The sequence below is a fragment of the Oryza sativa genome, chromosome 8 (genome assembly GCF_034140825.1).
Source record: "Oryza sativa Japonica Group chromosome 8, ASM3414082v1".
Taxonomy (NCBI): Eukaryota; Viridiplantae; Streptophyta; class Magnoliopsida; order Poales; family Poaceae; genus Oryza; species Oryza sativa.
The window spans coordinates 3,282,491-3,298,926 of NC_089042.1; the positions used below are offsets into that span (position 1 = coordinate 3,282,491).

The following is a 16,436-nucleotide window of genomic DNA, read 5'->3' on the forward strand; positions in this document are numbered from 1 at the left end:
GTCTAGCAGGATCGTGGATTGGATGGATTAAGAGGGATAAAATTGATGGAGATGTAGTGACAATAAGATTGAGCTGGTTAAGGCCATCAGAAACCTATCCACCATGGCACCATATCCCTAAGAGAGGGTCATCTATAGACAAGAGACTAAGGTCATTGAGGCAATAGATGACAAGGGAAGGTGGGTGGTAAGATCGGCGTGAAAGAGATGAAGCCAATGCTAATAGGGAAAGGATGATGCCATGGTTGAGGGGTGGCAATGGGTTGTGATTGAGAGAGATGCGAGAGGTCACCGTGCACATGAGATGTGAGGAAGAAGGAGATAAACTACTAAACATGTAATGCAAACTACATGTCTAAAATCGTCTCAACTGTATGATTATAACCGTTTTACTAATATGCAGCCCGTGAGAGGTTTTTGCATGGTTCACAGCATGCCTTATATATTGTTTTAGTCTTCTAGATAGGATGTGTTATATATATTACCTTTGTAAAAGAAAGTGGTATGCATGTCTATGTGCATAGCAAGAATTATCATGTTTAGATGATAGCTGAAATTGTTCTTTTTTTTTTCGACGGAGATAGTATATAACTGTGATAAAATCTATATAACTGTGATAAAATCAGTTTGCCGTGTATCCGCAAATGTAAGTTTCCTGAGTTTTCCTTGTTTTCCTTAAACACGACAAGGAAAGCTGGAGAGGAAAGCTTCTTAACCCTTCTGGCTAATAGAACCTTCTAATTGAGAAACCACATTGCAATTTATTTCCTACGTACTATCAACGCCTAAACACAGTTAACCAAAAAAGAACTCGAAATAATTACTCTCACCGAGAGCTAATTACTATGTCCTGATATAACGACATAGTACAAAATAACCACTCTGCTTTTTTTCTTCTATGATCAAGTACAAGTAAAAGTGCAGGGACAGGGGGGGGAACTGCAGTCTGAAGCTGATCGAAGCTCTTACATGTGCAAGAAAACCGTTGAAGATTACAAGCACTCCTAGCTACCTCAGTCATGAGTCATGACTAAAGGAAAGTTATCAGCTTGGCTAAACCTCTCAGGTTTGCTGCACATCAAAGCGCCTGAGATTTTCTCATCAGAGCATGCATTGCTAACTCTGCAACTCACCTTAATTTTTCTTTTCGTTTCCAAGGAAATTAAAGAAAGCTGAATATATATATTGATAGTATGTAAGTTAGTTTAGGGAAAAAAAATAAAGTAAACACCACATTCTTCAGAAAAATGCCTTCACAAACAAGAGTTTTAATTGGAATTGCTTACACTGGTGGAGAAACCATCTTTGGTCGGTCCACCAAATTCCACAATAGTCCCGGTTCCATTAAAAACCGGGACTAAAAACGATTTTTAAGTCCTGGTTAAAAAAATGTTGATCTTTAGTCCCGGTTGGTATCTTTAGTCCCGGTTCAAAAAGTCACCGGGTCGAATTCAGGCCCTAATTATCTTTAGTCCCGGTTGGTATAAACAACCGGGACTAAAAATCTATTTTTAGTCCCGGTTGTTTATACCAACCGGGACAAAAAATAAAACCACCCGTGCGCGGCACAGAGTCTCGATCTTATCGTTCCATCCCCTTCCCCTCTCTCTCTCTACTCCCTAGCTCTCATAAACAACAACCTCAGATCAGATCTGGCATTATGCCACAGAGTCTTCTCTTCTCCCCTTTCTCCTTCCCCTCTCCTCCTCCTCCTCTACCAGAGCGTGCCCGGGCGGCGGCGGCGCTGGCGGCGGGCCGTGGGCGGCAGGGAGCGCGGCCGCGGGCCGCAGCGGCAGGTAGCGCGGCGATGGCGGGAGCTGGCGGCCGGCGGCGCCCTCTCCTCTGCGGAAGCACAATTTTCTTTTTTTTTTCCCAAATTTTTGATACATTTGGATCTAAAAACTTGTGATTCATTGGATCTGTGATGTTTGGATCTGTGATGTATATGATGTGTGATGTATTTGATGTTTGGATCTGTGATGTATTTCTTTAAGAATTTGAGTTGTAGTTTTTTGAGAATTTGTGATGTGAATGATTCATTGATTTGGGGATGATACTTTGATTTTGGGATATTTGGGGAGATTTGGGAAGCAGCAACTATTTGGAAAGAAACAATGAAAATAAAAAAAAGAAAAAAAATGGTGACCAACCGGGACTGTGCTGCTATCTTTAGTCCCGGTTGGTAACACCAACCGGGATTCGTAGTCCCGGTTGGAAATCCGGGACTACAAAGGGGTTGCCAACCGGGACTACAAACCATCTCTCCACCAGTGTTATATAAAGCCACAACATTGCTTGTTTTCTTTCACATTAGCTTACACCTCTCTATTTCACAGTAATTAGTGAAAAAAATTACCAGTGGAGATAACTACGAATATACTTAATGGTGAATTGGAAAATTGGAATGAAGCTACTATACTAGCTATAGCTAGCTAGTCCATGGAAGTCTGCAACTTCTTTAACTTGCCATGCATCTCTGAATGCATTGTAACCACTAAGAGCAAGTTTAATAGTATAGCCAACTACTGGCTCCAATTTATATATAGCCAATCTAATAGCTCATTCATACAATAGTTACAACCTACACTATTAATATCTAGTCCCACCTGTCATAGACACACTGCGTCTTGGAGTCCGTGCTACAGCTGGCTACAAATCTGTAGCCCGCTGTTCTTCTCTCTCCTGATTTATCTCCTTAAAATATATTTGCAACTGGCTTATAGCCTGCTATTGTACCTGCTCTAACCAGAGGGTTATATAGCTCATTCAAACACGCATGTCGCAACGAAGGGGGTAAAACTAGCTTAGGTTAGCTATGCTTGTCTTCTCCAACATTCCCAAGGCTTCTAGTTTTCAAAACCCTAGCTTAGCTTGGCTTAGCTCCTGGATCCTACTACTCCAGCTAGCTAGCCCCTTTCATGGCCAATCATCATCAACTTCAGTCAATTCATCAACTTCATATCCATCCATGAGACCTGCAAGATTAGTATCATCCCCATCCTAGTTGTATTTAGAAAAACACTTTTTCCAATTTCCCAATTACTACTTCGACTGTGTTTAGTTCACACCAAAATTGGAAGTTTGGTTGAAATTGGAACGATGTGACGGAAAAATTGGAAGTTTGCGTGTGTAGAAAAGTTGGAAGTTTGAAAAAAAACTTTGGAACTAAACACGGCCTTAGTTACTTCTCCGTCCCAAAATAAGTTAACCTATCGGCACACAAACAGTCATAAGTTAATTTGTTTTGGGATAGAATGATTATGTAGGAGAAAAATCTATATATTTTTTTTCCTTTTTGCTTTCATTCTTCCTAAGGTTTGCCAAAATTCATTATTTCTCATGGAGTATAGGACTCCACACAATGAAGAACACAACACGTACGATCAACAAATTAAACACACACACACACAGAGAGAGAGAGAGAGAGAGAGATTGTTTACGACAACTCTTGCAAAATATAAAGCTAGCTAATTAATTGAGACACGATCGAATATATACTTTACGACATGCATGGAACTTATCGTCCTCATGCATCGATCTTCGAATTCGTCGTCGTACGTCTAGCTTCTTCTTCGTATCAAGAGACGATCGATCGACTAAGTTTTAATTGTGAGACGGAGGATGCGTCTTGGGCGGCGCGTAGTCGACGCCGGCGTCGTCCGCCGCGCCATCGCCGCCGCCGGAATCGTCATCATCTTTCCCGCCGACGTCCGCCGCCGCCGGGAACGGCGCCATCGCGGCTCCGGCTCCGGCGGCCTCTTCCTCCGTCGTCCTCGCCTCCGCCGCCGCGCCCTCGACGCCGCCGGGCTGCAGCCCCAGGGCGCCGTCCGGCAGCGGCGCCGGCGCCGGCGATCCCCGCTGCTCCTCCGCCGCCGCCCGCATGTACCTCCGGGGAGACCTCCACACGTGCTGCATGCACACGCACACGAAGATAATCAAAATCAAGAATCCAACTAATTAATTTATTAACCAAGAACACTTCTCCACTCATGCTTACCATGGCGGCGGTAATGTCGTCGTCGCCGTACAGCGCCGCCGTCGACGGCGAAGCGGCCGGAGCGGCGGCGAAGAGGCGGCGGTGGTTGCGGCTGGTGGCGTGGCAGACGGAGAGGTGGAGGAGGAAGAAGAGGAGGAGACAGACCATGCAAGAGCAGCGCATGATCTCTCGGCTTCTTCTTCTCTACTCTCTTTTTGAGTCATCGACTCTTTTTTCTACAGGGATTTTTGAGGGTTTTTTTTTTTCTGGTCTTATTTTGATCCGAGGCGTGGTTGGGGTTGGAATGTGACGCGGTTTGGAGATTTCGCATAGGTATTTGTAGTCGTTCAGGGACTCGTATTGTCATACATAACCAATCAATTTATGCCACGTGTCTAATTAACTAGGCTTTGTGTATTCAAAGACAACCAAGATTATATATTCATATATACTCCTATCTATATTTGCAATCTCACAAGTACACAAACTAGTACCAACTGTGTTATGGCCTAGATGAAAAAAAAGATGTTCATTAGTTTTGACCAAGTATTATAATTTGGCTAGAGAACACATTATTCGGATACACCAAAAGATAATTTGAGTATACATATAATTTGAGGCATAGGTGAAATTGTATGTTGTGTTTTCTTTCTGAAACTTTAATTTTATACATTATATGATGGAGAGCAAGAATGGCTATAGATTCTGTTAGAGCAAATGTCGGGGTTTATCCATTATCTAAAGAGAAAATGAAGAGACCGAGGGGATGCCATGTTAATATTCACATGGATATTTTCATTATTGACATGGATATCTTAAATATATTTTTTTATTTAAGTATTAGAACGTTGGGTGATAAGCAATAACTTTTGGGCTAAGTGACAATCTTCTTTTCAGTTCTAAAAACAAACAATCTTCTTTTCAGATAGGAAGACACGTCTGTCATGGGCCTTTAATGGGCCAGGTAAAGACCTATTGAACGGGCCCTAATGTAAATCACCAGTGCGTGGCCAGGCCCAAGCCCAATTTGGTAACCTGACTAGTTAGGAAAGGCCTGTTACAAGCCCAAATTTAACCCTCCTCTCAAAACAAGAAAGGTCAAAGCTTTAGGTTGACCGTCCTTAAATTCTTCTGTAGGACGTTTTTTTTTCTTTTAAAAAAATCACTATTAATCCTGACCGTTGATTTCTTGTGATTTGTATTCTTAGTTGCAACTTAACAGCCACCAACATCATTTAGACGGAATTGCTACATCACATTTAACAAAAAAAAAAAGGTGGAGGCTAGCTATAATCTTGTAGTTTTCTTACATTAGGGAATGCTTCACAATTCGTGCGAGAGCTCGTTCTCCTCTAGCTTCAGTGCCTCTAATGAACTAAGGCAACCGACAGCGACTCAACAATTTAAGGTTTAGGGTTCAAGGTAGGGTCAAGGGTGGACGCTCACAATTTCTTCTTAAAAAATGTTTGGACTTTGGAGGGATGTCTTATCCCTCCAAAGTCTCCTCTTTTTTTTAATAGTAGCCAATCCTTTATTTGAAATCACTTTGAAATATAGATCCGTATATATAAATTCAAATTAACCAACTGGAAAAGGTTTAACCATTAAGCAAAGTCTGGTTAGAAAGCGCTAATACTCTTTTTAGTTATAAATATTTGACGCATAGAGAAAGATTCTGTCAACCTTTTAAACTTTGATGCATTAGATGCTTAAATTCTTTTTATGGACATGTTGAGATTTGGCTCGGGAAGTTATATCATAAATTTATTGGAATTTCAAAATTTATTCTAATATAAAATTAGAGATCAATCTTTCACAAGTTTAATAAAACTTTATCCTAACATTAAATATCTATGACCAAAGAGCATATATACTCTCTTTAAATGAACTAAACATCATCATACATAAATTAAGGTCCCGTTTGGATTATTTAGTCCCTGTATACTTTAGTCCTTGGACTAAAAACTGTAGTCCCCATTTGAATCCAGGGACTAAAAAGACTAAAGTCATGTGGACTGAGGGAGAGAGAAGAGAAAGGCTGCCGCTTTAGATCTTATAAGTAAAGAGGGATTAATGGATTTTAGTCCCAATATACACTTTTAGTCCCTTTTAGTCACCTATATTTAGATTAGATTCTTAGAGACTAAAAAAACTAGAATATATGGAAGGACTAGTGGATTAGTCCCATGAAAAAAAGCCCTAAATGTAAAGAGGGAGCAGCATATTTCATGAATGCGTACGAGCATATCCAAAACAGTCGTTGTATCCGGCCCTTAGGATTGAACATGTGTGCTAGCACACAGGGCCCTAGCACACGGTAATCGAATTTTAATTTGTCGTTCTCATGACGTCAGCTGGTAGCAACAACACTCGTTCTCGTCCGGCTTTGGTTGTGCAAAAATGTGTTACTCCCTCGTCCGTTTTATAAAAGGTAACACCGTTAACTTTTATCACACGTTTAACGATTTATTTTATTAAAAAGTTATCTAATTATAATTTATCTTTTAAATTATTTTATGTCTAAAAGTATTTTGAGCATGATTTATACCTTATATATTTATATAAAAAATTTAAATAAGACGAATGATCGTTCAAAAGTAACAACCGTAACTATTAGAAAACGGAGCGAGTAATTAATTAAGCTTTGCCTTGGACAAGGGACCAAGAAAGAGACGACGCCATTGACACGCTAGCTAGCTCACTGCATTAATCACACACACAAAACAACAAATCAAATGGTACTAGGAGGAGACCAAACCAATAACATGGCTATATATACACACACACACCCATCCTGATCCAGCTCGATCTAACCGATCGATTCATCATCAACAATTCACAAGAACTCCATCACTTACAGTGCAAATCATCAAGCTGATTTCATCAGACAAATTTCACTAATTAACAACTAGCTAGCTGCCGTAGAGCTAGCCGTGTGCGATCAAGATCAGATCATCCATGGCGTTCTACAAGTACGGCTTCGCCTTCTTGGCCGGCACCGGCTTCGGCGCCGCGCTCACCAGCCTCCGCCGCGACGGCGACAGCTGCTGCCCCATGCGCCGCCGCCACCGCCGCTGTCGCCGCCGCCACGACGACGACGACCAGCTGGTCGACGGCGACGGCGAGGCTGCAGGGGAAGAGCGATACAAGGAGAGCAAGAGGGCGACGACGACGACGAATCCCAAGGCCAAGAAGGGCAGCACCAAGGAGAAGGCAGCTGCTAGTGTTGCTAGGGAGGAGGAGGATGACGATGATGAATAGGATTAATTTGAGTTGATTATTAATTAAGTTCAGTTTGAGTTCAGCTATTATTGTAATTAGCTGCTTGATTCCGTTGCTGTGCCGGTTAATTGTGTTTGTTTAGCTCTGTACTCGTTATCCTGTTGTGTGTATTGACAAAATAAGATAATATATATACATCTCTGTTGTTAAAAAATAAGTACCTTTGTTTGACGGTTTTTTTATTTTTTACCTAGAGCTTTGCGTTGTGAGCTAGAGTCGTCAGCCATCTCGATCTTGAGAAACTTATAACTAAGATATATAATAATTGAGATTAAAACTAGCTAGCGGAACAAATTTAGACCAATTCAGGGTAAACTCCTGTTTTGTGATCGGAATGGAAAATTTCTAGATAAATCTACAAACGAATTACACTTTTACGGTCAGGATAGACTGCTTATAATGCAAACCGATAAAGATGAACAAACAGTACAAAAGATAGAGATAATATTGAAAAAAATGACACAATTGGCTAATTGTGTGTTGGATTGTTGGGTGTATGAATTGGCAGCCAATTGTGATCAAACTCATCGAATGGTAGTAGACAGGTTAAAAAAACCAAACTAATTAACTGAGCAATAAGCCCACCTCACTATATTTCAACACAATTAATTAACTGAGAAAGTCTCCTAGATTAACAGATTAATCACTCTATTGCTAGCAAGAAAGGCACAAGAAAAATAGAAGGGCACAATTTAATCGACCGGACAAGGACAAGCCTTGCTCGGTGGGTGGTTGGGGATATTGCAAAAAGTATATAAAAATTCCTGAAGTTCAGCTGTTGTAGTCTGACTCTTGGAGAAGAAGTTGATCATGAATCTTTTATCCACCAAAACCGTGTGATAGTGGCCACCCCTTGCAACGTCAGATCATTTCAACTATTATACTACTAGTAGCTAGTACTATCAATTATTCAACTTGATTACATAGAACATGACCATCAATTATTTATTAATCTGTTGTATATTCTGCACTATCATTCCTAGATCTTTACATTTCCTTAGCTTTGCTCCCTTCAATTCCTTTCTTGAACCCTTGTCCAAGAAACACATATTCATCCGATTGATGGACACACTGATGCTAGCTTCTTCAATCCAGCTAATTAATTACACACACCTGACACATATAAATAGCAGCACAGATACACAGATTATTCTCATCCATTAACACCACTTCTCATCTGAAGTTCAGACACACACACACTGACACAAACATATATACTTACATATAAATACAGATATATATAGGTGGTTAGCTACCTGTATAGTTTATACATTAGCTAGCGTATGTGTTGTTGTTGATCATCGATCGCCGGCGACGACAGGGAGAGATCGATCCACGATGGGTTGCCTGCTGCGGCGGCTGTTCCCGTTCCTGGTCGGCACGGCGGTGGGCGTGTACGCGGCGCAGAATTACAAGGTCCCCAACCTCCGGGGCCTCGCCGACCGCGGCGTCGACGCCGCCAAGCACTACGAGGAGGCCTACCGCAAGAAGCCCTCCGCCGGCGGCGGCGGCGGCGGGAGCAGGAAGAAGATGAACAAGACCGTCGAGATCGACGACGACGAGGAGTAAATTAGTTGATACTGCTAGTGCTAGCTCACTAGTTATTACATTTTCTATGAAAACGAGCAGCTAGTGTGTATGATATGTAAATTATTGGAATGTTCTTATGTGTACACGTAAAACTTATACGTAAACCTTATTTGTACTGTTTCTAAATTAAAAAATTAAAAAGAACGGATATATTAATAAAAATAAAGGACGAAAAATTGATCAAATGGCGAAGTTGTGGCCACTTTCACTATTGCAATCAGCCGAACGTGTAGGTGAATCGACCATTTTGACTCCCATAGAATCAGATTCGTAATCTACTACTGGAGAAACTGTCGATGTTTGATGTCGCGATTCCGGTATTTGTATAGTATGGGAATCGTTGGTACTAGGATATATGTGAGACTTAGGTAAAAGAGACGGAGACAAGGATTTTTATACAGGTTCGGGCCCCTGAATCGTCAGGTAATAACCCTACTCCTGTTGGCCGGTCGGTCGTTGCTCTTTATTCACCATAATCACACCAGTACAATATTTAGGTTAGCCTATCTAACTGTTGTCGACTTGGCGGTCTGTAGTACTGACTCGTAGTCGACAACAGGGTAGCCTTCCTCCTCGAATCCGCATCCGGCGAGATCAGAGACAACGCTATATCTCTCCTGACAGTATCCGTAGGCACCGTAGGGGACTAGCCATGCCTATCTCTGAAATCGATATCCGGCGTCTTGTCTTGGCGTATGTTGGCTTGTATGTTGATCTTATGTCTTGATCTATTGTTCCGTGTATGTTGATTGTGTCCTCTCTCCTCCTAGGGGGCCTTATATTTATGGGTAATTTGGAACCATGCCATTATAATTTTACAAAGTTTGAGATATGCCATCGGTATCTCAATGACATGCAGGACCCACATGAGTCAATGACATGTGGGTCAGGATGGCATATCTCAAATTTTGCAAAATTATAATGGCATGGTTCCAAATTTCCCTATATTTATACCCATAGGTGTCCCATTGTCCAAGTAGAACTAGGGAAACCAATATGGATACAATCCGAGTAGTCCTTGTCGTTTCCATGTAGAACTCTAATCATCCTTCCTTATGCGGAACTCCTCCTATATCCGAAGGTTGTTTCCGTATAAGACATGGTATGTGGTGGGTCCTGCCAAGATTTAGTCAACTACTATTAGGTATGTGGTATCCATAACCCTGACAGAAACCATTTTTGGTCGATAAGCCAATTTCCACAATAGTCCCGGTTCCAATAAAAACCGGGACTGAAAAGTATCTTTAGTCCCGGTTTAAAAGCTCAAGGGTACTTTTTGATCTTTAGTTCCAGACGGTGTTACCAACCGGGACTAAAGATCATTTTTAGTCCCGGTTGAAGAAGTTGTTAGATCGAGTCAGGCCCCAATTATCTTTTAGTCCCGGTTGGTATAAACAACCGGGACTACAAATAGAACTAACAACCGTGTCCAAAATTCACCCCAAGCCGCACACATATCTCGGTCGATCTTTATCTCTTCGCGCTTCTGTCTGTCCCTTCTCCCTCGGTCTTATCCTTCTTCCCCTCCACTCATTCTCCTCTTCTCTCTTCACTCCTTCTCCTCCCCTTCTCCTCTCCACTGTCTTCCCAGCGGCGGCAAGCGGTGACCGGTGGCCCGGCGAGCGCGGCAGCATGGAAATTTTTTTTCTTTTTTCCTTCTTAATGTGATGTGTATGATTGTGATTTGTGATGCGATCTGTGATTTGTGATATGTGAATAATATTGGGAGATATGTGATATGTGAACTATCTGTGTGATTTGTTATTTGTTATTTTCTAATGATTTGGAGATATTGGACGTGAGAAAAGAAAAAAAAGGAAAGATTCGTACCCCGGTTGAAAAACCGGGACTACAGGGGTTACCAACCGGGAGTACAAACGGTTTCTCCGGTAGTGATCTTAACCACAAAAATGTGCATATCGTCTTCTTTAAGTACACACGTGCAAAAATTACTTTCTTGGCTGTTTTAAGGATGGTTTTAACTAATGTGTTGTCTACGTAGCACGGTTGACTTAGTCTTCATCTGATGCGGCACTATAGCTAGCGGAAAAAAAGATAAAAGTGGGATCCACATGTAAATTCCCCATCCTATCTTCTTCCTCACTTCTCCCCCTTCTCTCCCCTCCTCCCCCTCGCTTTCCAGCGCTAGTAGAGATGCGGGATGGCTGCAGTGGCAAGGTAAATACAACCAGAGGTAGAGAAGGCGTTGGCGGCTTCTATCCTCTTCTCTCCCTCACTCCTCTCTCCTGGTGTCGGGTGTGTCAAGTTAGTCAAATGTAGGAAGGGCGGTGGTTCGGACTAGTATACTCCTTCCTTCTTGTTTTCTCCCCCTTCTCGTTTTATATCCGTATTAACGAATGATATATTAGTCACCTCTTGCTTAATCTCTCTTTGACTCATCCTTCCCCAAGCAACATGAAACCTATCAGCCAGGGAATAATCAACAAACCGTATATATCTTTCTAGACTGGTCATATTCGGGGTGAGAACTTCCTACATGAATCATTTTATTTACTAAAAGTAAAAGAAAAAAAATTAAAATCATCCATTACATCTTCCCCAACACAAGGTGAAACAATTAATCAACCAACCGCCTATATGTTGCTACAAGTTTGAAGAAGATGATGAAGAAACAATCGCTTGCCGTTGGGCATTTGCAACCTTTCACTCCTTCAAATTCATATCATAAGACGCTATGATTATTTTTCTAAGCAAACTTTTTTAAGTTTGAGGTCAAGTTTATAGAAAAATATAGCAACATTTTCAGTATAAGACAAATATATTATTAAAATATATTCAATGCTACATTCAATAAATCTAATTTGTTTTTGTAGATGCTAATTTTTTTTTACAAACTTAATCAGATTTAAAAGTTTAATTGGAAACGTCATATTACTTTATAATATGAAGAGAAACAGATGGAGTAGCTAGTACTAGTCTTTCTCAAGTCTCAGCCTTGGAGAAGAAGTTGATCGTCAATCAGAGTCCTTTATCCAAACCAAAACCGTGTGATCGAGCACCTGATCTAGTGGAGTGGCCAACCATGACTTACTGAAGCGTCAACTCATCTCTCAACTACAGTGGCAGCAGTAGCTGGAGTATCAATTATTCAACTCCTACACAGAACATGGCCATCATATACATCACTATCACCAAGCATATAAATCGATCTTTATATCTGCATCTTTGGTTCCTCTTTGCTTTTCTCCTTAATCATCTTCCTCCAACATCCATTCTTGAACCCTTGTCCAAGAAACAACAATATTCAGAATTTCAGCTGAAACACTAATGCTAACTATGACACAAGTATAAATAGCAGCATAGACAGGCATGTTGTTATCATCAAACACCATTACTCATCTCTAGTTCAGACACTAATTATTAACATACACACATTAATTAGTGTGTTCTTCATCATCGCCGGCGATCGAGCGAAGGCGACGATGTTTTGCTTGCTGCATCGGCTGTTCCCGTTCCTGGTTGGCACGGCCGTCGGCGTGTACGCGGCGCAGAATTACAAGGTCCCCAACCTCCGGGGACTCGCCGACCGCGGCGTCGACGCCGCCAAGCAATACGAGGAGGCCTACCGCAAGAAGCCCTCCTCCGGCGCCGGCGCCGGCGGCGGGAGCAAGAAGAGGATGAACAAGGCCGTGGAGATCGACGACGATGAAGAGTAACTAAGTTACTGATAGCTAGAGATGCAAGCAGGTCGACCTACGATGAACCGAACCCACTTATAGGTCAAATAAATAACCCGTGGATTTTCGGGTCGTGGCTCGGCTTGTCACATCTATAGATGCAAGTGAATTAGTGGATAATCCGCATAGTTTTGCTTATAAACAGGTTCGTGGGTTGGTCCACTTGCATTCCTACTGATGCTGGCTCCTACCCCATCCAAGCTGCAAGGAGTATATATGCTCTACAAAAACGAGCAACTAGTGTATAAGTTAAATTGTTTAGCGTATGTATGTACAAACTAACTGCTATATTCGTCTCAAAATATAACAACGTGAGACTGTCCAAATTCGTGGTACTAAAATATATCCCATCTATTTCTAGGTTGCTATATTTTGATGAGACGGGGGATTAAGTTTTAATTTACCGAATAATAATAAAGAACAAATGTATTATATTATTAACAAAATAAAGGAAGAAAAATGCTCAAATGGCAAAGTGGCGAGCATCTGAACTAGAGGGCCTTAACAATTGCAATGCACCGATCTCGTAGTTGAATCGGCCCGAGTGACTAGTTGGGCCGTGAAGATTTTTTACAATATTTGTGAATTTGTAAATGGGCCTAATTGGACAGTTTGCCTTTCTTTTACTGGGCCAAGCCAATATCAGAAGCTCACCAAACAGTGCTCTTATAGATGGCCAACTCGGCCGCCCGGCACGGCACGGCCTAAGCCCGGCCGTGCCTGGGCCGAGGTTAGTTAGGCCGGCACGGCCCAGCGTGTTCACCGGACCGTGCCAACCCACGGGCGGCATACACGGCCCAGGCACGGCCTAATACTACTCGAGTCTATCGTGCTTCCTCACAGAAAAGTTTATTTTTCGTCCCTCAACTCTGTGGGTTGTGTTCAAATGGCTGGAAAATAAGTCTATTTTGTATTCCTCTTCTATTTGGGCCTTGCCTTATACGGTTATTAAGTATATTTTGCATCCCTGTATTTTTTTTATTTGATCGGGCCATGCCGAGGGTGCAGCCCAAGCATGGCCCGACACGGGCACGACCCTAATCGGGCCGTGGGCCTTGGGCCATATGGCCATCTATAAGTGCTCTAGTATGCAGAGGAGCTATTTCGCAATGGGACTACCTATACATTTGTCGACAAATTTTTCCCCAAAAATTCGACAGATGTAATTATAGTACAATCGTAGTGTAATTACACTGTAACTTATATGTAATTACACTGTAACTTGCATGTAACTACAGTGTAACTTATATGTAAGTTTCACATAATTTTAAATTGTTAGATCTATTACAAGATTTGTTTTCGTGAGGAAGAAAGCAAATCATAGCAAACACATGTGAAAGAATTTGTTCCCACGACCTTCATTTTACCGAAATAACATGTTACGGAGAGATTTTTGAAAGTTACATACAAGTTACACTATAGTTACAGTGTAATTACATGCAAGTTACAGTGTAATTACACTACGATTGTACTGTAATTACATCTGTCAAATTTTTAGGGAAAAATTTGTCGACAAATATATAGCAAAATCGATGATGAAGAGGTTTCATACTCTAGTTAGTTTGTTCATGCCGCCAAAAGGGTAGTTTCCATGCTTTCTCAGAAGGACAAAATATAGCTACCCCGACTGTGTCGTTGGGCTACCGTTGGTCCTCTCCACGCCTGCAAAAACCACTTTTTGCCGCCTGCGAAAATGTATTTTCTAGCAGTGGTTAGACCAGGTTCAAAGTTCGGTTGTTCAAACATATACTTACCATGTTTATGTTCTCTAATGATGCTCTCTCGATCTACCACTACTACAACCACTGGATTCACTAGCAATCAATCAACCGTCCCTAGATTCAAATAGAAAAGATGTTTCTAATCCAAAATTACAGCACCATAGCAGCAGACAACAGTTACCCTGGGCTTCTTGGCCTCTCGAGGCAGTGCAGAGCAGTAGCGAGGCGGTGTCATGGCCGTTCCGCCGCCATGCGCCCGCGACCCCGCGCACTGGTGCCAAGCCGCGCCCACGTCCGCGCGTCGGTGCGCTGCACGCCTGCGCCTTGCGCCCGTGAATCGCCGGCCGTCCGCTCCCTCTCCTCCCTAGTCCCTGCTCTTCCCGATCTCTCCCCACAGTTGCTGCAACCAAAGCCAAGCTCCACACTGTCTGCCAGACAGCCAAAAGCCCAAAACCACACGGCGTGCATACGTGTAGCTCGACGCCGGCGCGGAGAGGCCGGCACGAACAAACTAAGAAACGCGCCCGCACCATAAGCTCGGCGAGCAGGGCGCCGCAGCCGCCGGCTGCCTCGACGCGGGACGGCGGACCTGCACCCGCACGCCTCCTCAGTCCTCTTGCTCGGCTCCCGTGGTGGTTAGGGTTAGATGGGGAGGGGAATTGGGGAAAATGTCGAAATGGGCTGAGATGCGGCCCAATTAGGGTGCGGGCTGAGAGGAAAGGGGGAGGAAAGCGGAAAATTTAGGACCAATAGAGAAGAAATGGTAAAATAAGGCCCAATATAAGCAGTATAAGGTTTCTTTTTTAATTTTTTTTAATACATATACACACTGTAGGGTATATATACCTATTTTTTGTCCAAAAAACTTAGGTATACATCTGAATACCCTTGAATACATACTGGGCCCGCCCTTGATATACAGGATGAGAAGAAGATGAATTTGATGGGTTTCGTCATGAAAACCCAACAAGAAGTCGACGTTGGATAGCATACATACTTTGGATATGGGCCAAAACGTAAGCACGGACTCATGCATCAGAAACGAACAATATTTGCAAGCAGACATCACATACGTTATCCAGAATTAAATTAAATCAAATTAAAGCTAGGCATCGCTTGCAATTTGCATCATCATATCATTATCATGTATCACCTTTTCCTTTCTCTTTCAGTTCAGTTTGTTCGTAATTTCGTTGTGTGCCAGCTAGCCATCCATGCATATGCTGGCAATTCGTTGCCGTCCGGCCGTTGCAGAGGCGGCGGCGGCGGCGGCGAGCCGGTACCAGTTTCGGCCGGTGAATTCCGATCTACGGTCGGTCATCGGCGGCGAGTGAGTTGGTGGATATAGGTTTTTCCTTTCCGTTAGCATGTTTTTTAAATGGCTAAACGGTATGTTTCATTAAAAAAATTTATGTAAAAGTTGCATTAAAATCAATGTTCGCCTAAACGGCCGCCTAGCCCGTCTAGACGGTGATTAATCGCTAGTCGGCGACAATTTGTCCAGTTTACACCCTAGGCAGTGAATTAGTCGATTTACCGCCTAGACGGTCCTAGTCGGTCCTAGGCGGCCTGGACGGCCTGGACAGGATGGTGCCTGGGCGCAATTAGACAACGGGACAGTGCGTTTAGGCGTCGACTAGGCGATAGAAATCAAAATTTAGGCGTGATAAAATTTAGAAGCGCCACGCGGGACCGACTCGGTATAGAAGGGGATTTAGGTTCCCTTATTTGAGAGCCTGGAGAGAGAGCGTAATCCCTGCCTACCCCTTTTTTCACACCGCCACGAGCGACGGCTCCGTCGCCGCGCCCATCGATCTTCCACCGCTTCTCCACGTCCTTCCCTCTCCTCCTCTGCTTCTCCACGTTCTTCTCCCTCCTCTGCTTCTCCTGCTCTCCATCTCATCCTTCATCCTTGCCGTCAATGGAAGGTGGCAAACACACCGATTGAAGCAGTCAAGTACGGAACCACTCAAGCAGCTTACGCCAACCCTAGATCAGGCCATCAGGGGATCAGGCTCCCCTCCACCACCTCACCTCCTCTGTTCTTCCAGTTCTAGATAAATTTTTCTTCCTCTCTCCTAGCTCCAGCCCCTCAGATTTATAAAGTTATGATTTATGAATTATGATGTGCATGTACAGTGGCTATACTGATGTGTTCGCTATCCCTAT

General features: G+C 42.8%; 1 protein-coding gene and 1 long non-coding RNA gene across 2 annotated transcripts; one reads left to right on the top strand and one right to left on the bottom strand.

Annotated features, from left to right (window-relative positions):
* Positions 1-8,413: 8,413 nt before the first annotated feature.
* LOC9266120 (uncharacterized) lies at positions 8,414-9,033 on the top strand. Its single transcript, XM_015793603.3, has one exon. It carries the CDS (start codon positions 8,597-8,599, stop codon positions 8,825-8,827), a length of 231 nt encoding a protein of 76 aa, XP_015649089.1. The 5' UTR covers positions 8,414-8,596; the 3' UTR covers positions 8,828-9,033.
* A 5,225-nt stretch (positions 9,034-14,258) lies between these two features.
* LOC136351461 (uncharacterized) lies at positions 14,259-14,885 on the bottom strand. The gene is made up of 2 exons (XR_010734603.1): positions 14,798-14,885; positions 14,259-14,667 (listed from the first exon to the last, which is right to left on the bottom strand). It is a non-coding gene; the product is annotated as an uncharacterized lncRNA (long non-coding RNA).
* Between the last annotated feature and the right edge of the window lie 1,551 nt (positions 14,886-16,436).